At 38.6% G+C, this 27,434-nt stretch overlaps 1 protein-coding gene across 4 annotated transcripts; it reads right to left on the bottom strand.

Annotated features, from left to right (window-relative positions):
• Positions 1-11,490: 11,490 nt before the first annotated feature.
• LOC135087813 (uncharacterized) lies at positions 11,491-21,311 on the bottom strand. Of its 4 annotated transcripts, none has more exons than XM_063982615.1 (4): positions 21,030-21,311; positions 19,543-19,743; positions 18,509-18,703; positions 11,491-15,198 (listed from the first exon to the last, which is right to left on the bottom strand). In XM_063982615.1, exons 2-4 carry the CDS (start codon positions 19,666-19,668, stop codon positions 14,698-14,700), a joined length of 822 nt encoding a protein of 273 aa, XP_063838685.1. In that variant the 5' UTR covers positions 19,669-19,743; positions 21,030-21,311; the 3' UTR covers positions 11,491-14,697. The 4 variants fall into 4 exon arrangements, with proteins under 4 accessions (XP_063838685.1, XP_063838684.1, XP_063838683.1 ...); XM_063982614.1 differs by having other exon boundaries at positions 20,474-21,288; XM_063982613.1 differs by having other exon boundaries at positions 20,357-21,270.
• Between the last annotated feature and the right edge of the window lie 6,123 nt (positions 21,312-27,434).

Raw genomic sequence — 27,434 nt, 5'->3', positions numbered from 1 at the left:
TCTCTCTCATATCGAAAAGGGATGTTAGGAAAATCATGATAATTAGTGTGACCTAAAATAACATTAACGGTGTACCTATTAATGATTTTAAAATAATTTATTTGGTTGTGCAGTGGACACAGTCGTCATCTCCTTTCATCATCGTCGTAGATAATCAAAATCTTGAGACAATCGCAAGAAAACTAAAAAATCATAACCGTGACTACTGACAGACAGAGCAGACAGCAACTGAGGTGACCGTACACTTCGAAAAGATATTATTATTACTTACTTCGTTATTTTATTTTCTTAGACTTGTTTACATAATATTTATTATGAATAAAAGTATTTAATTAGGCCTCCCACTAGGTGGACCGACGATCTGGTGAAGGTCGCGGGAGGTGCCTGGATGTGAGCGGCGCAGGACCGGACTTTGTGGAAATCCTTGGGGGAGGCCTTTGTCCAGCAGTGGACGTCATTCGACTGAAACGAGCGAGACCCACCTACTCTATTATTAATGTAAGTTTATTCACTACGAATACCTACACAATTGAAAATTAAAAAGTAATTGACGTTTCTGAGCTCACAATATCATACAGCTTTTTCATTCGATTAATTAATTATTAATTAAAGGTTTTTTTCGCATTTCAAACTTCTTTTTCGGCAGGTAATTATTATGATAAAAGGAAGATTGAATAAACAAACATGTACCTAACTACTTAATGCAGGAAAATTACTCCATCAAAAGAGATGAGTTTACCTTTAAAAGTTTATCTACTGGGTTTATTAGGCAAAGAAAATAAAACGAGATATCTTATGTGAGTATTTACTTACTGAAATATTTGGGGGTAGCTACTTTTAAATCGATGTTTTTATCGATATAGTTCGTCATCGCAACCCAAAACCACTCTTTGTTACAACGTTGGTGATCCCAGAACTAGTGTAACAGTGTTTTTAGGCGCCTAATAGCAGGTACGCGGGTAGAATGCGTTTTTGAAGGACATAAAGGCGAGAGCTTTCAAGTGCATCAGCCGGCATTGTTTATCGGTCACTCATGTTTAGCTAAATGGCCTTTGAAATGTTCGCGCGGTGAGTGAACAAAGAGTTTTGTGAAAATTGCCAGTGTAACATTCGAGCGTTTCTCGTGAATTTTGGCCGGATTCAAAACGCGAATAGTTGATAGACTTAAGTAGCTAGGTAAATAACCAACAAGAACTGGGAAGATATTGTAAGCATTGTAACTATAATAGGTAAGTAACTTACTTTTTTCTCATTTCACTACAGACAGAGCTTTACTGCTTTTTATTTTAATTTACGGGTGGTACTAAGTAGGTGCCTAGGTACCATTGTTTGATTATCGTTGATTAAAGTCTCAGAGAATAGCACAAAATTGAGATAATTTACTGCTAAGGTTACTTAACTAAGCCGCTATATTTAAAATCGAAATAGATCTCAAAGATACCTCCAAAAATAGGGAATGTAGGATAATAGAATCTGAAGAATCCCTACTATACCACATTAATTAAATAGGCACAACCTACCCTATTATATTATCTAAACTGTGCGTGCACATAGCCTCAGACAAAACCATTTTGCTATTTATAAGCCTTCCCAATTTTGTGGTAGGCCGTAGGTGAGGCCCCTAAAAGTAAATTGTCGTGGTTCCCGGGTAATTTATCTCTATCAGCCAGCCAGCTCTTGGAATTCAATTATTTATTATACTACAGACTCGCCCGCAGCTGGATAGTCTTGGAGCCCTTTAGCTTAGACAAAAGGCGGTATTATTACAATCTGTCAGAACCTCCTGACCTGCACTTATGAGGAAACCGAACACAATATACGTGTGAAACTCTACCTTGTGAAGTCGATATTGCTGTCTTTATAGTATAGGTACTTTAATATTAAGATTATAAAAACGGTAAGCTATAAAGTTTGAACTAAGTATAGGTTGTTGTATTATATTGAATTCTGCATTTGCTTTTTAGACAACCTGAAGACTACAGATTTTTAGTCAGTCTATAGTTTCTTGTAGGCCTAGGATGCGCGCCGCGATAAGCGTTTATCACGACATTTTATCGATTTTACGTGATAAGTCGTATCGATAAGATTTTATCACGGCGCGCATCCTAGCCCGGTTGACTTCGGGCGTGCATAGTGTGCGCACTTCCATTCCATACATGTTCATACTGATTAACAGCCTGACCAAACCATCGGCCGACAAAAAATCTAGGAGTCTGCGGAATGTTATCTTAAGGTACAGCGATAAATGCTAATTTGCAAATCAATAAGCCTGGCTGTACTTTACTTAACCATAATAATTGAAGTAGGTCTGTAAGCTTCTCGTTATTAGCAATCTTGAGATGACTGAGACAGTCCTGATCAGTTTCAGTCGAGTTGTATCATATTCTATGAACCAAATTGCTAGCCTCTTGGCACAGACTATACCTACGTAAGTAACTATAGTAAACGTTGCCATACATATTGATGCCAAAACTTGGTTTGTAATAAAACTTGTCCAAGAGTTTTACGAGTATTTCATCTTGGTAAATTAGCAATAATCATTTCATTCGTAAATGTAGGCACGAGTCAACAAAAGTAACTATGAAGATTATTTAATAATGGAATTACTTACTCACTGGTTTCTACATTCTTCACATAGATACCTAAGTACCTACTTATACAAATATCGTTTTTGACACGTGCATCATTTTATCAGACAGAATACTTAGTTAGTACATACTTACATAGTACATAAAAAAAATTATAAATGCCTTAACAAAAGCAAGGATATTAGAATACGTAAGGTTTACTAGAAGGTTCGTAAAAGAGAGCGTTTTAGTTACTTTTTGAAGATTAGCTTTAAAAGCATTGTAGTTGTACTCGTAATCTATTACTCAAGTCAATACTTACCTACTGCAATAATTATGTTATAGGTAATCCACTATGGTATTTGTATAATAATATCATAACAAACAAACGCGCTTGTTTCACGCGGAACCAACCGCGGTCAGATACCTATATAATCTGGTAATCTGCCATTATTTTTTAATCACACTCAATATGGTTGCTGGTGGTTTGCATCGGTTTGTACTTTGTAGTAATTGATGGCCACCGATCAGAGTAATGAATGGGAATTATCTCTCACGTTGTTGACAGATTGATTACAAACTGGATGGAATTACACAAAGCTAAGTCCTATCGGTCTATTGCTCAAGATATTGAACGGATAATGGTGGATTCGGTCGGCACTTACACTGCCTACCTAAATTGTCAATCCAAATTGAAATTGCATTAATTCCATTTGGATAATTAATGCTCAAGTGGGTTATTATTGATAGTAGGATACAATATCAATCATCATCATCATGTATCTTGAAGTCTACTGCTGGACTTCTCAGACCTACTATAGAGTGTAACAGCGGACAGCTCAGGACTTCTGGGTGGACTAAGTTATTTTCAATGACCTCCCGCAGCCTTAAGGCATCGGTTCACTAGGCGTTAGGTTAGGAATGAAACCAAGAAAATGTTCCAGCTTCTTTACCACATAGTGTCGGGGTAGTTGACTATGTATTACCGTAAAAGCCTCCGGGTAGTGCACTTTGGGCAACACACTGGTATTTTGGCATGCCCCAAGTGAAATGAAGTCAACCTTGCAAACATGTAGGTAAAAGGAAAACGTATTAAGGACTGAACAAATTGAAAACAAAATTCTACATTGTCAATCTGGTGCTTTACTTACTACGATCTCCTTTTATTCGTGCGATATTTCTTTCGTCCTATTATTATCAAAAAATCTACAATTCCTAATAACGGTGGTTTTATACTTAATTCCCCGATCAACCAAACATCTTACTTCGATCTTAACTTTTGCTACCGATTATTTCATATCAACAATATTATCTCATGTAGAAGCAGTAGGTGGGAGAAACTAATCTTTGAAAAAATGCAAATGGTGCATTGTTTCATTATGTCAGTGAGCAAAGGTAATGTTATAATTGAAACCAGAAAACTTTTAATTGGAAGATTCGAGCTAAACTGTTAAAATTCTCTACCAAGAGATTACCATAATTGCTTTACAAATGGAATTTGAGCAAAGCAAATGAGAAGCGGTTAGAATTTAGAAAAAATACATTAATATTAAGTTAAAAGTAACTTCAACTACTAGCATCTACTTCAAAATGATGCATTTAATTCAGAGTGCGGCTATAGACTTAAGAATCTTCAACTAAAAGTGTTCGGAAATTGCGGGCTCCGTCTGTTTGGGTATTTCGAAGCTCATCTTCTAATAGTTGTTTGTTTTAACTTAGGTACCTACTTTTCTCACAAGTCTGCAGCTAGCACTGCGTTTTACTTTAATTAAAATTTAATTACTTAGGTAGATACGTGTTATTGCTTCATTATCTGAAGCAAGAACACGTAGTGAGCTTGTCACTGATCAAAAGAAAGCCATAGATGATTCAGTATTAAGTATTAACCCGATAGAGTAGTGGTAGGTACGGAGAGAAAGTTAAGGTTCAGGATTCTATGCCTGATTGAGGCAATTGGTAAAAATCCGTTTATATTTACAATTATGTAGTTGATAAAAGAGGCAGTCATTAGATATGCTGCTATCTGACGCTTATAGGAATGAATCCCAACAAATGAAAAAAACAGTTCTCACGGATGCCAAATTCAATAGAGCAGTAAGTAAGTTCAAGTAAGTTTCAGCAGTAAAAACTGGCTAGCTTTCTCAATCAATACCAATATTACACTACATTTTTCGTAAGCAAGCGATATTTAACTGTTAGCCTGACAACACTCGACGCTGTCTTTCGAGTTGCAGTCATAAGTTGGGTGTGATTTAGATGCGAACTTCGCGACTACGTTTCCTGAAATAACACGAAGTTCAGCGCAAGTCTCACGTACACTGAACGCTCGCGATATGGAACTAGATTTGATAAGACCGTGGTAAGAGAAGTGTGTTAAGAGCGTTTACGCGAAGCGCGGCGTTTCAAGGGGCATCATTGGAAATGATTCGCGCGCGGCGTTTTTTAATAGTTTTCAAATGTTTATAGCAAAACAATAACAATGAATTAAATATCGTTTCAAAGTAAATATTTTAAAGAAGATGTTGTTTTATTATATTAAGCTATTTTTATGTTGAATAAAGGAAGAATATTGGTGAAAAAATCACTTTGATTTTTGGGTATTTCACGTTCTTTTAATTTGTGATTTCTTATTGTAAAATGCTTAAATCTAAAAATTTTCTCAGATAACTATTTGCCCAAGGATCTATGCTATAGGATGTAAATGTTTGTTAAATCGTTTTCACAGTATTTTTATAAACATTTCAGCTTGTAAACTGACGCTAAAGTGGAAATTTACAAAACCTGTGTGGACATATCTTGATAGAATTCTTAAATACTAAACTAATCGCAATATTTTCTCAATTAACTATTTAGACGACGAAATTGCCTAACTATTTATGCCTATAACATATTTGTAGTATTACTGGTTAATGATTGTAACGAGTTGAAAAAGTACTGTTTTTGCGCCAAACGGCGTAAACGCTCTTAAATTCATTTACCTAACAGATTTAAGTCCGTACTATCTGCTGTAACACAAAGTACACTTTTAATGTAAAACGTGTGTAGAGTAGATTACGTCCCGTTCTTTAAAAAAGTTTGCATTTATTTTTATGAAAAAAAATATACTGCACGTTTGTTTGTATTCCTGTCCAATAGAAAGAAGGAGATGTAGAGACTAACGCCCGTATTCACAAACATTACTATGAGGTCTCACAGTGCGAGTGGACGCACAGGGTGACACATGAACCAATCACAGAACTCTATTCAACGCTGTGCGTTCGATTTGCACATAAGCAAGCATCGTTTTCGTCATAAGGGCTTAAGAAACTAAATATAACTTCTTCACGCTACTTCAGGATTTTTAAATTCAAATTATTTTTACAATGTTACTTACTTAATGCACTACTGCACAGTGAATTCCTTGAATGACCTATAGAAATATTTTTGAACTCGAGGGCAATATATTTAGGTGCTCCAAGCTATTTCATATTATTGCAGCTTATACACTTAGAGCCACTAGTAAAGTAGATTTCTTCAGGTTTACTACAAGCACTACGCGAGCACTCTAGTCCGGCCACATAATTTTCGCGGTTTTAGGGTAACACGACGAAAAAGGAATGGAAGCGCTTTGAAGTAAACATTTGTGGGAATGTATCTGTGAAACCTGAGTTTACTTACCTTGTTTTTGTTTTAAAATGTTAAAAGCGGAAACAGCGAAACATTTTTTCATTAAATAAATTAACATGTTCAAAAGATTAAAGCACGAACTCCTCGTAGAATATTATGTGAAGATTGAGGGAGGGAATTTAAAAAATATGTCCCATAAAACCACCTAAGTACTAGTTAAAAAATTACACCAAATCGTATCTACATAAATAGGTACGATACGAAAATAAAAACTAAAGCCTGATTTTCTACCAGATTTGTATGTGTAAACATAATGCTAAATACTCATACCTATATTTAGATATTAATTCTATCCCTATGCCGTAGTTTAGTACGATTTATAGCTGGTTAACCACAAATAAACAGCCAAACCAAAAACAACATTGAAACAATATTTGTACAATTAATAATTTACAAATCTGTTGCAGTTTCGACATCCAGTGGCATGTCGGACTGAAATAATAATAGGTAGACAATTTTATTATTTATTTAGCTAATGATTTAATGCATAAAGCAGCTTTAGATTAATAATGTTTCAAATTAATAATCATAATTTCTGTCAATTATGTAATAAGTAAATGGTGTCTAATAAATGTCTTTTTGACACACCAGAATTCCATCTAACGTAGCTCGTAGGTATATTTCAACCCTCATTAATCACTTTCTTGAATAAGTTTTCCGTTAAATCTTTCAGACGTCTCATCTCCCGAAATAAGAAGATTCGCATACAAACTGCCTCCTGTAACTTTGCCGCTCTTCAGAAAAACTTTTCAGACTAAGTAAATGCCGCATGTACGAGTATTACCTGTGTATGGATGGACGTAGGCACGTCAAGGTAAGCACTGTATCATAGATGATATTAACAAAAATATCTTTGTTTGTGATGTATTTTTGGCCAGATTTACCAAGTAAGTACCTACAATAAACATTAAAGTAAATTAATTATTTTAAAAATGTAACAATGTCGTGATTTCCCGGAGGAATTTCCACCAGTTTTCCACTAAAATCACTATTTAAGTCTAGCGCCAGTATTCACAAACGATGTTTGCTTAAGTGAAGCAGCAAATCGAACGCACAGCGTTGAATAGAGCCTTGTGATTGGTTCGTGTGTGACCCTGTGCGTCCACGCGCACTGTGAGACCTCATAGTAATGTTTGTGAATACCGGCGTAAGTTACATTTTATAGGAATTATTTTGTTAACATTGTTTTTGTTTTGTTACAATAAGTAATTGAGTAGGTAATCCAATAAGGCCTGTAAAGAGATAATTACAGTGTTTTCTTCACAAAAACAAACATTACAGTTAAAACTGCTAAAACATCCGCCAAAAATCCAGAGACAATTTCCCCCGTTAATGAATAAAGTCAAGCGAAGTAAAAAGCGTTTATCAAGCAGTTGCGACCACTCGGTACCTAGTTTAATTAAATTTTTAATTTATTGTGAAGAAGGTCGCATGTGGCGCACTCACCGCCTTCGCAATTTGGTGTTTATCTGTTTACAAGCGTTTCGGGATCCGGTATACTTACTTAGGTATCAATTACAAAACGCTTTATAAATGCCTTATGTATAAATTACATTTTTATTTCATGCACTATTGAAATATAAAGGTTTAAAGCCCGCTACTTATCACGAAACGATGCAAATTCTCAAAACTCTACATTTATAAGCTCATGCATAGAGTCGTAGGTAATTGGTCTAGGTCCAACAAAAGAATCTACCCTATATGAGTTGTCTTCTGAAACAACTTAATGAAGATAGTACTTACCTAAGTAAAGTACCTACTTCGTTCGTTCGTTTCAGCCGAAAGACGTCCACTGCTGGACAAAGGCCTCCCCCAAGGATTTCCACAAAGACCGGTCCTGTGCCGCTCGTAAAGTACTTACCTAACTATTAATCTTTTTGCACTTAATTTTCAATACACGAGCCATATTAAGTTAAGGGCAGGTCTACAGGTAATCTCAGGAACTAAGTAATGGCCCAATTCTGTAAAATCTTTCATGAAACATTGCAACTAGCCTTAGCCACTTTATATCGCGAGACACTTTTAACAGTTCCCGAGGGAAACTCGTATGTAGGTCTAACTAAATTCAGTGCGCGACCAAAAGCCTAGTTAAGTATCGTAGACAGCATCAGACTAAGTACCTAGGTAGGTACTTTACTTATTGCTACTAATATTTAAAAAAAAAATCTAAGGATGTATGTTTGGTACTCTTTCACGCAAAAACTGATCAGATTTCGATGAAATTTTACAGTATTATTGTTTACATCAGAATAAGATATTTTATAGGTTTTAATTTGTAATGATCTGTGACAAACTAAATTCCACGCGGGCGAAAGCTAGTTAAGTTTATTTTTTGTTGCAAAACTGTTTGGTGGTTGAATGTCCGCAAACTCTGAATTTAAATCGGGTCGTATACACAATAACAACGGTTACAAACAGTCTAAAACCAAGGTTATATTTTTGATTCAACAACAATAGAATACCGATACAATTTGGCCGATGTCGCAGTAACGCGCTCACGTGCCCGCCAAGATTGATGGCTGTTTGGGACCGGGAGGCGACACGATAAGGTATCTGAGCGAAATGAGTGATTATGCCGGTGTATTGTTACTTTTTGTCCGTACCATAAAATTGATATAAATTCGTTGTGGGTCACTTTTCGATATTTTCTGATGGCTCGACCATTGTTAATGGTTCTGGCGCTGCTATCTATTACTTTCAGTGTTTACAGGGCCTGTCCATGACGTGCGTTTTTACTCGCGAGTTGCGAATCGCGCGATAGAGGTCCACATCCACATGCAATCGCGCGTTTCGCGCTAAGGTGCAATTAACTATGTAGTTAATTAGCATTTTCAGAAAATTAATAATTGCTTTTATTGACAGAAATTCTTGATTATAGAGTCTGGCTGTCACCATCACGTGCCTTACCTTAATATTGAAATTTTATCATTTACCTATTTGTCTTTACCTACCTAGTTTAATTAATCGCAGTAAAGGACAGTGCCAATCCATGTATGGAAGTTGGACCAAGTGCTGCCCAGAATGAAACCATAGTGCATTTTGTTCCTCAGGCCAATACTAATTTTTAAACCGGAGCGCACTGAAATCTATCCCTGGAGTTAAGAGAAAAAAAGAGTTTTGTTTGGAATTATTTACATACAAAATATCATCGATGTATACCTACTACGCATAAGATTTCGCAATTTTAGCATTAAATAACACTCGCTGTGTTGAACTTAACCATACTGCGTCCGTACACCTTAATTTAGTACGACTTCGACATTATTTATAAGCGATCAAGCGCTGTTGCAGTAGTTTGGTTAGTTGACCGAAATTAATTTAAGAAGTCGAATTAAGAAGTTTTAGCTTACAATAACTTCAATAATCGATTGTAATACACCAATAAATTGATTTTTCGCAAGGATAGAAAACTAAAACTTCTTGCTTCATTTTGGAAATTATAATGATTTCTGTCAACTAACCAAACTGTTGCAACAGCGCTAGATCGCTAATAAAGAATGTCTAAGTCGCACTAAAGTAAGGCGTACGGATGCAGTATGGTTAAATTCAACATAGCGAGTGTTATTTAATGCCAAAATCACGAAATCTTCTGCGTAGTACGTATATATCGATGATATTTTGTATGTAAATATTTCAAAACAAAACTCTTTTTTTCTCTTAACTCCAGGGATAGATTGCAGTGCGCTTCGGTTTACACATTAGTATTGGCCTGAGGAACAAAATGCACTATGGGTTGATTCTGGGCAGCACTTGGTCCAGACCCTGGCACTATCCTTTTGTAGGTTGTTCACAAAAAACTTCAGACAGCGTAGTTAAGTAAGTACCTAAGCTTCAGATAAAGTGTAAAATTCTGAGAACTCTACCCTTTGATCCTACCCGAGATAGAGATCCCAAAAGTGGTTAACTATTCAATTAGCAAACTGTCTGCAATTTATTAAAGTTTTTCTACAAACACCGACGAGTGCAGGTAAATTACTTTATGTAACCTACATTACAATTAAAAGTTCTACTTACTTATATTAAGTACCTACAGTAAAATTATACATTTTGTTTTTTGTGAAAAATTGTCTCATTTACGTAGGCCTACTGCAAAAAAGATAGGTAAGTAAATAACGTTATTTAGTACGTTTAAGAAGTACCTACCTATATCTAAACGTCCCACAACACGTGCCTTGCCTAGCAATAGGTACAGTCGAGTTCATATTGGCACTGCCAATGTTTCAAAATATTGTTAGAATTTTAACGATCAAATATTTCAATACAAACTCAAACATCGATTAAATTTAATCATATAAACTGTTCATTAACATGTTGCGATAGCGCAGTATTGACTGCACTACAATATTTTGAAACATTGGGCATTGCCAATATATTTATGAACTCGACTGTACCTAAGTATTCTGTAAATGTGTACCTACTTAATTATACTAATTTAACTTGAGTCCACTTTGCCTGAAAGTAAGTAGCCACCTAGGTAAGTCATAATTTGTTAGTGCTAAGTAAGTTATGATGACCCAACTGAGTAGGTATAGAACAGAACTTGCGTCAAAGGGGTTTCAGTGAAATGATTCCATGATAGGAAAAATGTATTGAGTACAAACTGAAAACGGGTAGGGATTGATTTGTTACATAAAAAAATCAAATCGTACTTAATTGATACAGAGACTTATCTGCTATGCAGACATGCAAGTAAGTAGATCCTAAATTCCTGTGAAAATATATTTTTTCTTTTCTACCTATTATTTCCACATCGGTCCGAACGTGTCCTTCCACTTAGAAATAAAATTGATTTACAAGTTTCTAGCTATCGTAAAACTAAAGATGAACAGATTCAGCAGAAAAAAATAACATCCTCTTTCCTGTTGTTTTTTTGAAGTTTAGTATCGCGTAGAATAAAAATAAATATCGGCACGTTCCTTCCTGAAGGACACGAAGACAGATAACCAACCAACTAGTTTGTATTGAATTGATATAACATAGAACTTAAATAAATAAATAACTTATGATTACGAATACATTCAGTAACTATTAGGTAGATACTAGGTAGGTAACTAAAAAAAATAGAAGGCCCCGATAAAGGAGTGTGTGTGAAAATGATAGTAGCTCTGGGTGTTAACGCGTTGGTGACCGCGATAGTACCTACCTACCTTGAGTAAGTAATTTCCAAATCGATATCTATTATTAAAAGTTTAGATACTCAAGCTTGTCTAGGGGTAAGTATTTTTGTAAAAAAAAAAGGAAATTAATTAAAAAAAGATCAGATTTTGGTTGTTTATTTGTCAGGAAGCAAATGATTCACAGCATTGGTGGGATACAAAGGTCTTACAATACTGGGCCGAAACATTCTTTTTCCTGAGCTCGTTGATCTTCAAATTTATTAGTAGTACAACAGCTTAGAATACATAAGTACCCAAATATAAAAATGTGGGAAAACAACGTTATACAATAGCTGTAGGATAGTACAATTTATTTATTTAGTAAAGCGAGTTCTCTTTTTTATATAATTTTATAATAACTACACACCTTACTAAATCACAATTTCTAATTATGTCAAAAATTATTTTATCACATTTATAACATTCTGTACAAAGTAAAAAAATATTTTCATACTTCCACTAGTAAAAATAAAGCTGCATGAAAGTTTGCAACGATTAACTTTACGTGGATGATCCGTCGCGTTCGCTTCGGCGATCGCTGCGGCGACTGCCGGACCACCGCGGGCTACGTAGGCGCACTTACACATACAACTATTAAGTTATTCCCTCTAGGTTTAATCTAAATTCAACTCGTTTTAAATATCATAATAGAATTGTTAAGATATAAATAACACAATAATTACGTTACGTGGACTTACAACCTTCATAAGGAGTGACATTTCATGTGTAAAATTATAGTAGTCCCTTGATTACACTAACAGACTCTATATGCTATTATAGTTATGGATTTAGTATAGATTCACGGTGAGGGGGTGATTTCTCTGTTAAAAACATTTTGAACTTATGACAGAATTTATTATAGTAACATGAATATTTGATACTCTAGATTTGGCAACCCAAATCGTAGCTATTAGTAGGAGTAAGTAGAAACTTTTAAAAATGAGATGATGTGTTTTTAGATTGATATGTAAATACAATAAATACAGAATCAAAAGGGTGCGTGTGTAGACACACTTAAATGCATACAAAAGAGAAGCCACGCCCCACCGTGCGAGCGGCGGGCCGGAACTGAAAGAGACAGCGCGACAAGCGAATGATCGGCCGCGAATACTCCCACCCATGCGCGTGACGCATCTGACCCGAATCAAAAACATATTTTTTATTATAATTATGCAAAAAACAATTATACAACCCTTCTAATTTGAACTTTCTCAAAACGGGGACTTTAAAAAATGCAAAATTGTGATTTGTGACAGTGATCATAGAGAAACAATTGAATATACTCTATAGGGACACTCGAATCGTTACAAAGTAAATTTACAAATATACTCAATCTCTAAATATTAACTAATCATAATATAAACTGAATTATTTACAAATATGAACACGTCAAATGTGACGTGTCCAAACTTACAAAGATGTTGTTATTTACAATGACTATTTTAACATTAATTTTAAAGAGCATTGCATGTGAGCTTGATCAAAATAATCCCTTGTTCAACATCATAAACGGATCACGCCGCGTGCGATGCGATCTCTCGAATGACAATATTGACGTATTTTTTTGGGTAGACAGTCCCGTGATTCAAGATTGTATGGGGCTTCCTAGTCATTAGTCACTTTCAAACGATATAATTACAAATTTTAGAAGCCCAATCATTAACTAACGTTAGAAATCAGTCTTGGGTCAAAGGAAACAATCAGTATTACTTTTATACAAAGTTCGTCTCATTTTCAAATTGAACTGTTCATTAAAGTTAGTCACATGGCTATAGTACAAGTTTGGTATGATCTCTTAGATTGTCTTAACATACAGTTGTGTGGATTATTTTTATAGGAGAACACAGAATTTTAGGGAATTCCATTCCTCTCTTCAGTTAGAGTACCCCAATAAATTTAAGTGTCTCAAAATTATTTATAAAGTAAGTGTAAGATTTTTTTTTTTACTTTTTCCTTCCCAACAGCAGCAGATATTTAAACGCAGAGCTTTAAATACGCCTTCACAATAGAAAGCTACATGATCAAATAACATTCATGTCCCTACTGTAGCGATAACTGAACACAAGTTTTATAATTAAGTTAAACAATATCTAAACTTATCACACTATTTGAAAACCTTTAAATATGTCTCTTGTACTAATCAAAATGTACTAAATGTTTGATCATGTTACATTTCAATCAAACTTAGTCAATACGAGATATCTAACCCACACTGTATTATAGTGTTAATTTGAAAAACTTTTTTTTTACATTTTATACCAAAATCCATTACAATATCATTAAAGTACCATTATTTGTCAATCACTCGGTTAAAGCGCTGATCAAATAATGCCGTAATCTAACTTTTAACGCATATGGCACACTAATTGTTACAATGTATGACTTACGTCTGAATGAGTCCGCGATTTTCTAAAGATTTTACTTAACAACTGTTCTCTTTCAACATTTTCATTGCTTATCAGATAAAAAGGCAAGAATAATAAATGATATTTAAACAAAACAGCAAATAAGCATATTTAATCTATGTACTGTGTTACGCGTCGAAGCTCATTTGAACATTTGTACAATTCTAACAACCTGCTGCTGTTATTGTCAGCATAATAAGTCAATTTAGATGGAATTCCCTCCAAATTCTAACAGCTAGCAGCCATAGTATGTTCGCAAGATAATTGCAGTTCCGATTTATGCTCTAGTTCTGAGTAAAATTATTGCTGTAATTCACTTGTCTCACTTTGATTGACTATAACTAATTTATGCTTATAACATTACGTTAATAAATAAATAATCAAACTAGGCAACTGGAACCACTAGACTTATGATAGTATATTTATTTTGTACGACGATTAGTTAGTATGTTATTATGCAGAATATGTATAACTTTAATGACATAATATGTATTCAAGTATAGTATTATCATTACAATTTCTTCTATAATATTATAAGTTTCAGATCTAGGGAGGAACAGTATCAGAAAATATTTTGAATATTGCCTGTCGAATCGATAAAATTTACTCTTCAATTTTTCCTACCCACGACACTGGATGGCTAAAACGTCAGTAAAAGGTCAATCAGCCGTAAAGACAAATCGAAAATGCAATTATTCTTAAACATAAAATCACCAGTGTCCATCGGTTAGTCCAATAAGCGCACGTTGAAACTTTATCATAGGTCGACCGAACGCTTCGACCTACGATCGTCCGAGCGCGAGTTTCGATTCCGAGGGGTTCGATCGCCGGTCGCGGCCGCGCCGGCTGGGTCGCTACGCACAACAGACCCGACACTTTGGTACATCGGCCGAGCCGCGGCGCTTACTTGTCGGCGGGGTCGGGCGGGGCGCCGCCGAAGTCGAGCTGGTAGCCGCCGGCGCGCGTCATCTCCTCCATGCTGGGCTCCTTGCACTCGTGGCCCGCGTGGCCGGCGGCGCCGCAGTTGTAGCAGGAGAGCTTGGCGGGCGCGTAGAGCACGGGCACGAAGCCGCCGTAGGGCGCGGGCCCGGCGGCGTAGGGCGGCGCCTCGCCGTTGGCGAAGGGCGGCGGCGGCGGGCGGTAGGCGGGCGGCGGGGTGGGGTAGGCGTAGGGCCGCGGGTACTGCAGGAAGGCGAGCGGCTGCGCGGGCGCGGCGCGGCGCAGCGGGGCGGGGGTGCCGGGCGGGGAGGAGGCGGCGGAGGAGCCCGAGTCGGAGGAGGAGCGCGGCAGGCCGTAGGCAGGCCCGCCGGCCCGCCGCCGCACCCCGTTCAGCTTCTCCAGCGAACGGTAGTGGTGGGCGGCTGTGATCTCGCGTAACCTCTCGTCGCCGATGTTATGTCGCATCTGAAGTGGAAATTGAAACGTTGGAGCATGTTTGTGCATACGGAGCTTAGCACTGTGCTCAAATGAGGCGGGGTCTATGCAAATATAAACACCACATATCCACGGCCACTTTCCACTCAAACCTTACCATTTAAAGAGATTGTGCTAGTTCAGCTGCCATGCTTTTAACTAGTCAGGTGTCTCAGTACCTGCATGTGGTCGGGATCGACTATTGCACATCTACGCAGTTTTGAGCTTCGCCTATAGCACGGCGAGGCGGCGCGGCTGTCACCCGGTGAAGACACCGGACCCAGGGACAGATAGAGATGGGTAGTGGGTAAAAACCCATTTCACCCGATTGGGTTAAAACTGGGTGATTTGGGTAAAAACCCGGTTTTTACCCATTAACACCCATTCTGGTGGGTGAAAACAAAAATAGCGTTTTTTTAAAGTGAGAAGTGGTATTTGTTGCTAAGGGGGCTTTCTAGTGTTACGTAATGCAATCTGGAGGGAGAGGAGGTCTTGAAAAACGCTACAATGCGTTACAGTGGCGGAAGGGCGGTTCGATTTCAAGTTTTTAAGCAGAAGTACTTTGTAGTTGGTGTTGTTATTTGTAACTTTATACCGTAATGTCATCAAAGAGAGAGTTTGGCATCTTTGGCATCCCCCCCCCCCCCTCCATGTCCTTGCCATGATCACAAATTATTGTGTTCCTACTAAATTTCTTCTAAATTGGTTCAACGATTCTTAAAATAACACCATTTTATAAAATAATTGGTCACATCATCATAACGTGATCAATTTTACGATTTGGCCACGATATAAATGCATATTAGTGTTAAATTTGACTTATTACTTATTAATCAATAAACTTAAATGAGAAAAATTCAATAAAAATAAAGAAAAGATACCAATTGAAATAATTATAAAATTATTTGTTTTCACCCGGTGTAAACACCCACGGGTGGAATGAAACGGGTTTTTATTGGGTTTTTACCCTCATGTGGGTTTTTACCCGGGTGGAAACCCATCTCTAGGGACAGAGGGTATAACCCGGTCGAGTTAACTGCATCCCACGTTCGCCCCGTTTTGTATCAGAGCGTCGATGTGACGTCAAGGCCACCAGGTGGTGCGCAGTTAACTCGACCGCGTTGTAGTTTATTATTACCTCAGCCACAGTCATGATCTCAAGGCAGCGGCTCGGGCGGCCCGGGCGGCAATGGCGGCGAGCGGTCCCGCGACAGGCGGCGCCGGGAGCGCGGCGAAGCGGCGCGGCTGTCACCTGGTGAAGACACCAGAGGCGACGTCGGGCCACCAGGACCCGAGAGCGACGGGTAGTTTATAATTACCTCAGCTACAGTCATGTTCTCAAGTTGGCGGCAAGGTGAGGCAGAGGCTCCGGCGGCCCGGGCGGCAGCGGCGGCGAGCGATCCATCGACAGGCGGCGCTGCTGTCGCCCGGAGATGACATCAGGAGGGCTACTCCGAAACGCTGTTTACGTAGTTTCGTCGAGTCTATCTGTCACTGTCGTTCATGCTGGCATCTCCCTTTGCGTGAGAGGGATGGCAACATTCGAAGCTTCGGAAAACGTTTTTCGGAGTAACCTTCCCGGACCAGGGACGGGGGGGAGTTTATAGTTACCTCGGCTACAGTCTTGTTCTCAAAGTTGGCGGCAAGATGCGGCAGCGGCTCGGGCGGCCCGGGCGGCAGCCGCGGCGAGCGGTCCCTCGACAGGCGGCGCCGAGAGCGCGGCGAGGCGGCGCGGCTGTCGCCAGGCGAGGACACCAGAGGCGACGTCGGCCCGCCCGGACCCGGGAGCGGCGGGTAGTTTATAATTACCTCAGCCACAGTCATGTTCTAAAGTTGGCGGCAAGGTGAGGCAGAGGCTCCGGCGGCCCGGGTGGCAGCGACGGTGAGCGGTCCCTCGACAGGCGGCGCTGCTGTCGCCCGGAGATGACATCAGGAGGGCTACTCCGAAACGCTGTTTACGTAGTTTCGTCGAGTCTATCTGTCACTGTCCTTCATGCTGGCATCTCCCTTTGCGTGAGAGGGATGGCAACATTCGAAGCTTCAGAAAACGTTTTTCGGAGTGACCTTTCCGGACCAGGGACGGGGGGGAGTTTATAGTTACCTCGGCTACAGTCATGTTCTCAAAGTTGGCGGCAAGGTGAGGCAGCGGCTCGGGCGGCCCGGGCGGCAGCGGCGGCGAGCGGTCCCGCGACAGGCGGCGCCGGGAGCGCGGCGAGGTGGCGCGGCTGTCACCAGGCGACCATACCAGGAGGGCTACTCCGAATCGCTGTCTACGTAGTTTCGCGTCTATCTGTCACCGTCGTTCATGCTGGCATCTCACTTTGCGTGAGGGGGATAGCAACATTCGAAGCTTCGGAAAACGTTTTTCGGAGTAACCCCTCTGAAGCTACGTCGGGCCACCAGGACCCGGAGGCGATGGGTAGTTTATAGTTACCTCAGCTACAGTCATGTTCTCAAAGTTGGCGGCAAGATGCGGCAGCGGCGGCGAGCGGTCCCACGACAGGCGGCGCTGCTGTCGCCCGGAGATGACATCAGGAAGGCTACTCCGAATCGCTGTCTACGTAGTTTCGCGTCTATCTGTCACCGTCGTTCATGCTGGCATCTCACTTTGCGTGAGGGGGATAGCAACATTCGAAGCTTCGGAAAACGTTTTTCGGAGTAACCCCTCTGAAGCTAAGTCGGGCCACCAGGACCCGGAGGCGATGGGTAGTTTATAGTTACCTCAGATACAGTCATGTTCTCAAAGTTGGCGGCAAGATGCGGCAGCGCCTCGGGCGGCCCGGGCGGCAGCGGCGGTCACCAGTTGAGGACACCAGGAAGACTACTCCGAAACGCCGTTTACGTAGTTTCGCGTCTATCTGTCACCGTCGTTCATGCTGGCATCTCGCTTTGCGTAAAAGGAATGGCAACATTCGAAGCTTCGGAAAACGTTTTTCTGAGTAACCTGCAGGCCCGCCCGGATTCGGGGGCGGGGGGTATTACTCGAACGAGTTAACTGCGCAACTTGCTGGAATGCGACTCTTTCTCGCACCTACCCGCGCATCAACTCGCGTAAAGGTACAAGTCTAAGATGGACTGCAGACCGCAGACAGCAAATCTCTATGAAATCCCCACAGCGGCTTGCAGCTACGGCGCGCGCCGCCATGCGATTTCATAGAGGTTTGCAGTTTGCGGTTGCAGTCTGCGGTCTGCAGTTCATCTTGGACTTGTACCTTTAGCCCCGTCCGTACCAGAGCCTCGATGTAACGTCACGATCGCCAGGTGCGCAGTGAAGTCGACCGCGTTGTTCTTTAATAATTACCTCGGCAACAGTCATGTTTTCGAAGTTGGCGGCAAGGTGAGGCAGAGGCTCCGGCGGCCCGGGCGGCAGCGGCGGCGAGCGGTCCCTCGACAGGCGGCGCCGGGAGCGCGGCGAGGCGGCGCGGCTGTCGCCAGGCGAGGACACCAGAGGCGACGTCGGCCCGCCCGGACCCGGCGGCGGAGGGTAGTTTATTACCTGAAGTTGGTTGAATAATTTCATTACTAGTTGATTAAATAATCATCGCCTAGCCTTGGATGCGGGCTATTATATCGTTTTATCTGTCATCTTTATTCGACGATGAGATTATATCGTGCCACGCATCCTAAACTAGCGGATTGTCTTCACTGCAAGAGAGCAACCTTTCTCTAATTTACTAAAGGCAAATGGAGGATTTGGGCTATATTCAATTAACATCAGGTGCGATTGTAGTGTTATACCTGCCTTTTTCTACATAAATAAAATATTCCTGAGATGGTCATAGTTAGGGTAACCTGATGTTCACATTTCTCCCTTATTAGCCTCTTACGAAATCCATGATAATTATATTCAACAAAATAAAGATTGTTGCAGTGAGGCATGTTCTAATATTATTTTAGTGTCACCGATGTAGGTATTTAAAAATAAGTGTTTCTGGCAGCGACGGTGTTCAGGCTGCTTGACATTATCAAGCCAATATTAGAGCTCTAAACTAACAGATGATGTTTTTAACTTAGACCTCTATTTGACCATCCAAACAGCAGTATTCACTCAGTTTACATGGTCTTATTCACAGCAATATGTGAAATGTTTATGAACACAATGCTATGGTGTCAATTACTAGATTATTTATTTACAACATTGTTGGGCAAAATATTTAAGTAATCAATAAGCATTTTAAAGCAATACAACATCTCACTATAACATAAGACTATTTCATAACAATATTATATCATGAGTGTCCAAGTAACTGCTATTTTCCCAACAAGATTCCAATTGGATATTTTTTCATAGACATTTTTCAACGTTGACCAATTGCTTCATATATTTTTATTTACCTCTAAAGGCTGATTGATTGGTGAGACTATAATATTTGCAGGCCACCCGTGTTGTCCTATGTATTCTCCCATGTTGTACTGTGGCATCGGTAAGCCGGGGGGTGCATGAGGGACTTCCCCGAGCATAGGCACTACACCCCCAGCCCCGGTCAATACTGGTGGAGAACTGAGCTCTTGAGGCACTGCGTCTGAACTGGGCGGCTGAAATAATGTAGATAAACAATTTAGTGAGGGGAATAAGATAATAAGGGTATTTCGTAATAACAATATTACAACATTTTTCTGTTAGATGAAACCCTGATAAAAGGGCCACAACACTAATTCAAATATTGTCCTAATCTGTCATCTTTCCTTCTGTTACAAAAATGTAAGTATTGTGATTTTATTCAATATTGATGAGTTGAAAATGCTATATGAAAGTGTATTTTGCTAATAAATAATATTGACTTTATACAGCACTATAGCATAACCAACAAAATTGAACTAAAACAACTAATAATGAAGCTAAAAATTATTGGATTGCGTTTTCTCTATCCTATTTTAACAAAATTGGTTGAAGACAATTTTCAATTTTGAGGTTATTTATTATGTTCTATAGTAAATAGTCTTTATTTGTCCTGTAACTAAATAATAAATAACTATGATTTCATAATAACTAACTGAAGTTTGATACATTGAAATGATAAATGAATAGCCTTGGAAAACATTTATTTACTGAATGTGACCACTAAATTAGATATCACATAGACATAGCTTCAAAAACATCAATGACATAATAATGGGATGAAAAGCTACTTACAATATTGACACTGACCTGCACCCCAGGTGTTTTTACAAACACTAAGCCAGGTGGCGGTCCCAAGCTAGACAAGTTAGGCGGTGGGACAGACATGTTGGCTGTGACACTAGGCTGTGTATGGCATACACTCACAGGCACTAAATTTATATGCTCTTGCTGCTCTGGAAAATTTATCCTCTGGTCTTCTAGTTTCAATTTATCTAATATTTCACCAAAATGTGATTTCTGGTCAAACGTGAATGCTGGATGATGTAATGCCATAGTATACAGAAGTAAAATCTCCTCCAATAGCTCTCCATAGAGATCTTTCAACAGACCACTTTGCTCCAAGCTAACCATGGCATTGTACAATGTGGTAGCACAGGCAAAATTACATGAGCGCAACAAAGACACATACAAGGCCATTTTCCGTCGGGTTCTGGAGTCTGTGTTGGCGCCCCCGATGTCGGCGGCAAGGTCTGTTGGGTTGTTGGCTCTCAGTTCGGCACCACGCAACTCCTGGAAGTCCCGCTTACCGAGCTCCTCCAGGTAGGTGCCAATAAAGCGCAATTCGAATGGCAAGCACATGTTTAGTAACGTACACATTGCATCTATGCGTTTATAGCTTTCCAATTCTTTAAACCATGATACCACGTCCTCTTTGCAAACCATTTCCAGAACACATTGAAATTTTATGTAAAGAATCAACCGGTCCCCTTCAGCCGAAGCTTGTCCGTTTCTTATAATTTTTGGCACACACAATTTCTGTGAAAATACGATGGTTGTAATCCAATAATTTTCGACTGTAACATTAGTGATTAGAAGCTTTTTATCAGTATTTCCCAAGTACAGTATTGGTTAAGCAACTACAGGCAATGCTAGTAGTTTTGTCTCTTCTCTTATCTATGGAGCAGTGAACCAAAATACGATTTCACACTAAAAGGTCTTACATACATAAAACACCTTTTATTCAAAACTACGACGTATTACAACGGAATGGAACTTAATATTCCTTGTTCTGTTGCTGCACATTGGCACAAATTTTGACAATAGTATTTTACTATGGTTTTCATAGACGACAGTGACGATCGCGTTGCTAAACATGTGTTTCATACACTGAGCTTCAAATTTGAGCTCACAATTTTAAACTAAACAATCTAAAACGATATCTCCACTCGATCTCATTTTTAATCTAAATATTTATTCTTTTTATACTTTGTCCCTTGTTTCTTCTGCTCCCCTAGACTAGTGGCATTTTTTTTTTATCCACAGCGAGGAAGCTCTTGGCCTGTATCTCACCTGATGGTAAGTGATGATCAGGCCGAAGGTGGAAGCGAACTTCACCTGGAATCCTCCAGCGTCGGACTGGCCATACAGTCGGGGTGGCATTTGCCAGCCGGGCCCCAGCCTGCGCGGGCCCCCCACGGGCCTGGGTTGCGGGGCATGCGGCAACCGTAGCACAGGGGGCCCGCGCAGCGTGGCCCCTGTGCTACGGTTGCCCGCGTGCGTCTCGGAAACTATGCGTCGTACAAAAAAATTGTACAGTCATAATTTGTAGAAAATTGCTTTGCCTACAAATATGTTAATATAACTTTTTGCCCTAAATTAAAGATTAAAGAAGTTATAAGCAAAAAATAAAAAATCCTTTTTGCTTATGTATAACTTCTCTAATTTTTAATTTAGGACAAAAAGTTATCTAAATACAGTGTGAGTCACGATAAAGTGCACATATGAAAATAGGTGAAACTAGACCTATTTTTATCGACAAAAAAGGGATCAATTTTTTTTTAAGTTTTTTTTGTTTTTTATTCAATTTTTTTTCTTCCAATTACTTATTGTAAAGAAAACGTAATAAATTTTAAACTAAGAGGTATATCCTGATAAAATAAAAACAGTAATAATGCTGAACAGGCTATACTAAATAACAGGCTATACTAAAAAAATACATAAAATACTCAGAAAATGGCAACACATATTAAAAAATGATACATTTTGAGAAAAATATGCATTTTACTTCGTGTTTTTTTGGTTATTTGATAAATTTCTCCAAATAAAACCCCATAACAGGTGGTTTTTATTACTTTGTGTTATTCTTTATCGTATTACCTTTGTAAAACCAAAAATCGCATGTCTCTATCCCTATCACAACGTTTGCAATGATCGTTTGAACTAAGCCTCTCCGGGTTTTTTTTTTAAGTTTTTAATTTTAACTAAAATGCCTATTTTACTTCGAAATCTTTTTATTTGAAATCTAACTTGTCTTTATCAAAATTACAAATCCAGAGCCACTTTCAGTTTCGCTGTTAACGAAGCGTTGAATGGCGCGCCCAGAGAGGCTTAGTTCAAACGATCATAGCAAATGTTGTGATAGGGATAGAGAGATGCGATTTTTGGTTTTACAAAGGTAATACGATAGAGAATAATACAAAGTAATAAAAATCACCGGTTATAGGGGCATTTTTTGGAGAAATTTATCAAATAACCAAAAAAAACACGAATTTCAAAGCAGATTTTTTTCAAAAAGTATAAATTTTTATTATTTGTTGGCATTTTCTGAGTATTTTATGTATTTTTTTAGTATTGCCTGTTATTTATCATTATTGCTGTTTTTATTTTATCAGAATATACCTCTTAGTTTAAAAGTTATTACGTTTTCTTTACAATAAGTAATCAGAAGAAAAAAAATCTGTATTTTTTTTTAAATCTCAAAAAATTTTGACCTATTTTTTGTCGATAAAAATAGGTCTAGTTTAATTCATTTTCATATGTACTTTAACGTGACTCACACTGTATATAAAAGGAGAAACTGACTGACTTAGTGACATATCAACGCACAGCCTAAACGGCTAAACGTAGGCACTTGAAATTTGGAAGGGACGTAGCTTAGGTACCGTAGAGGTGAAAGGAATTCTCTAAATTCCCACGGGCACGGGAATTAGCGGGAAAACCCTTTTGTATGAAAAATCTAAACCGCTTAAGTTAGACGCTTGAAATTTGGCATGCAGGTACCTTAGTAAACTTCTTAGCTTAATTACAACAGGATATTGCAAAATTCCCACGGAAACGGGAGTTAGCGGGAAAAAATATTTGTATGAAAAAATCTAAACCGCGTAAGTAAGATAGATGCTTGAAATTTGGCATGCAGGTACCTTAGTAAACTTAAAGCTTAGTTTCAACAGTTTAGTTTTTATTATTTGTTGGCATTTTCTGAGTATTTTATGTATTTTTTTAGTATCATCTTTTATCAGGATATACCTCTTAGTTTAAAAGTTATTACGTTTTCTTTACAATAAGTAATTGGAAGAAAAAAAATTCTATAAAAAATTAAAAAAAAATCTGAAAAAATGTTTGACCTCTTTTTTGTCGATAAAAATAGATCTAGTTTCACCTAATTTCATAATGTGCACTTTATCGTGACTCACACTGTATTAAATACAGAATCGGATCTAATCAAGGATGACGAAAACAGCCGCTTTTACGATCGAGTCATTAACTGCTTAGCTGAAAGTTCTACTGTTTTAAAAAAAATTGTTTGGCTAGCTTTATATTATTATTTGTTACTAGCGGCCGCCCGCGACTATATACGTACGCGTGGATCCCGTTTTACCCCCTTCATCTATCTTACGCGGTTTAGATTTTTTCATACAAATGTTTTATACCGCTAACTCCCGTTACCGTGGGAATTTTGCAATATCCTGTTGTAACTAAGCTTTAAGTTTACTAAGGTACCTGCCTGCCAAATTTCAAGCGTCTAACTTAAGCGGTTTAGGTTTTTCATACAAAAGGATTTTCTCTGTAATTCCTGTTCCCGTGGGAATTCCTAAGTATACTATAACCTACCCAGGAGTATGAAGAATAATTACAATTCGTCGATTAGTTTTTTTTTTTTTTTTTTTTTTAATGCATAACAAGGCTGGTATTTGACCACAATCGCAGTTTTAGTTTTTGTTTCTATAAGGAACATACAGACGGACAGACAGACAAAAATTTACTGATTGCATTTTTGCCATCAGTATCGATCACTAATCACCCCCTAATAGTTATTTTGAAAATATATTTCATGTACAGAATTGACTTCTCTACAGATTTATTATAAGTATAGATTAGTAAATACCTACTTATTATTTTACTTTATTTTAGTACTGTAATCAATTTTTATAGTTTGTTTAATTCAATTTGTGTATCTCAGTATTTTTCGATAGTATCCCATCACCATGATCTAGTCTCGGGCCTCGGGATTGCGATCAGCCACCCGGGCCCTTCCGGCCCAGTCCGACCCTGGAATCCTCAACCACGGAGGAACTGGCTATCTTACCTCTGCCGGAACACAACAATGCTGTTAACATTGTTGTTATGGCGACAGACTTAGGTAAGATGGTGGTAGCTAGCCAGGCGGACTTAGAACAAGCCCTACCACCAACCAAACCGAACAGAAAAATCTGCCCCCACTGGGAATCGAACCCGGGACCTCTGCGTCTGAAGCAGGTGGTCTTACCACTAGACCAAAGAGGCGGTTAAATGTTAAATATGACAGTTGTAATGTCGAAAGATGGTCGAAAGGCCCTTTTTTTGGTTTTGATTCGATCAAAAAGTGCCACTTGTTTAGACCTACAACCTACCTTTGTACTGTACCGCCCCCCTTACAAGTTGCACTAATTGATTGAATCGAAAATCGAATCAATCCGTCATAACTCCATACTAAAAAAGGCCTTTCGACCACTTATCGACTGGTTTGCGATTATAATGTGCACTTTGTTTAGCTCTACTAGACCCACCGATTTTAACACCTCACTGCTTCGGCGTTTCAAGAAAAACTTTGGGGATGTCCGAAGTTCGAAGCGCGTATCCACACATTCGTGCAACCTCGCGAGGAACACGTCATTATCCCATTCTTCCATATTATGCCGCGCAATGGATAGCACAGATGAGAGGATGAGAGAGAGTATGATAGATAGGCAATAATGATGTGGGAATCAAGGATGTGCAAGTGGCGACGCGGTTGTCATTGCACTGCAAATGTGCTGTGCTCTCTCATTAATTATAACGAAGTTTGAATTCCTATAGATGAATATCTCGACGTGAACTCAAGTTAACTTCGGAGCACTTATGTTATGGCGCAAGTACACTATGCGGGAAATTGGCCAAGACATAGTAGTGTGAACACCGTCTCGGTTACTTTCTCCTTCCCCTTCGACATAGGCGCAAAAAAAATTCGAATGTCAGGCAAGGCGAAGCGAGGTTGCACGAAGTGAAGTGAAGTGCGACTCCACACTATCTACCTACTTCGGGCGAGTAGTCCCGCTGAAACATATTGGTTTTATATACCCCCATTTATTCTTTGCACGCAGCATACGGGTATTTCGCCGAAACAGTAAATTTTCTGTGTCCGGGCAGGCGAACACATGTTTTTTTATATCTATCTGTATAAAACTATTTTAATGGGAAAGTTCATCAACAGTTTTATTTGTTTTTGCTATTACAATAGCAGAAACTACAAATAATACCGTAGAAAAACTTAATCAAAAGTCGTTTTTCTAATTTCCTTGTTATGTCCATTACTGTTGTTTGCCAAAATGAAGGCTCATTATAACAAATTGAAGCGTAATTTAATTCTAATAGCACTCTCTTTACATTTGAGAAACGTTTGGCTATCGGAAAATAAAAACTTTAAATGTCAAATACTTATAGGAAGAAAATAAAGTGAAGTTAAGTTCTTGTCCAGGTCAAAAGTATAATTTCCCTGGGTCTTCGTTTCGACCATTGTTGTAACGAAACGAAAAAACTTAGAATGTAACGCACTGCACCACTACACTCGGCCATTTCGTCCCAAGAGGCCATTGAGGCAGGACAGTACGTCGTTGATCAGTTTCGCGACAAATCGCATAAATAGGTCCCTCCTTGGGTTTTTGTTTACTAAAAAGTCAATTTCTTTGGACGGTTTTTTGCAACTAAACAATGGATTAATTTTATTGTTTATTTACACAAATGTAGTGTCTGTAGGGGTAAACCCATGATTTAAATAGTAAATGCATAGGGTAAATAGGTTTTTGTCTGTGGTGTCTTTTAGGCATAAATCTAATTTCTTTGGTCCTAATTTCCTTGTTTTCCGTGGCATAAAATGACCTAGGAAATTATAAAAGACCATTAATAATTCGGCGTAAAGTCAAATTTTGAGTATTTCTTTATTGGAATAAGTTTAAAATTTACATTTTAAGAAATAGGTATCAGAATAGATATAGAAAAACTTGTTTTTAACTTTTAACTCAATCTACTGCATTTATCTTCCTTAGTTGTGTAAAAAGGTCGTAATGATATAATATTCATTGGCATGTTTGCTTGCGAAAGTACACAAAAATGGATCGAACAAAAAAAAAGCAAACCACAGAAGAAAACTTAGAGAAAAAAATATTTATAATAATTTCCTTGGCTACCAAAAATGTATGACCTCATAACTTTGTTTCTAAAACGAATTATGACACCCCTTCTAGATATATTAGCTTAGTTTTTACTACTTAATGCAATGGGAAACTAAAAATAGTTAAAAACAAAAATAAAATTCGTGCCAAGGAAATTAGGCAAAATTGACCATTTTTGGCGAAATACCCATACACAGGGCATAGATAATTCCCGCTTCCCTTGAAAAGTGGCAAAACGTGACAGTAGTAATTTCAAAATCCCATCGCTTCGTGTCGTCTTCGCTGGATTTCGAAATTACAACTGTCACGTAAAGTCACGTTTTGCCTCTTGTCTATGGAGGTAGGACAACCCTATGTGTAAATGTGTATGAACCTTTATTATCTTAAGTTGTGAGAACATTATAATCAGGGAATTCCCTAGGAGGAAAAATAATCATAAAGATAATATACCTTTCCGAAGGAATATTATAAATCAATATATAATTATTTCAAAGTAGAACATTATGCCGTTTAATGTTTGTTTCGATCAATGACCATTGCTATTGGATTGGATTCCAATGTTTGGACAAGCTATCCATGAGGCCATAAAATTTATCGACATTTTCGAGCTCAACATTATTTGTTTACAACATCACTACTCCACCATAAAGAAAAACCATAGACAAAATAATTATCCACAGACAAACTTGACTGACGTT

Source organism: Ostrinia nubilalis, chromosome 3 (assembly GCF_963855985.1).
Source record: "Ostrinia nubilalis chromosome 3, ilOstNubi1.1, whole genome shotgun sequence".
Lineage (NCBI taxonomy): Eukaryota > Metazoa > Arthropoda > Insecta > Lepidoptera > Crambidae > Ostrinia > Ostrinia nubilalis.
This window is presented reverse-complemented; position numbering and strand designations above follow the sequence as displayed.

Excerpts from the sequence above, each read along its gene's own strand:
- LOC135087813 (XM_063982612.1), bottom strand. The coding sequence starts at position 20,992 with ATGGTTTGCAAAGAGGACGTGGTATCATGGTTTAAAGAATTGGAAAGC. Across the intron at positions 19,744-20,341 it reads TGCAGGTCAGTGTCAATATT|CCGCCCAGTTCAGACGCAGT; the intron begins GTAAGTAGCTTT and ends ACATTATTTCAG. Across the intron at positions 18,704-19,542 it reads CAATCAATCAGCCTTTAGAG|GTAATAAACTACCCTCCGCC; the intron begins GTAAATAAAAAT and ends AACCAACTTCAG.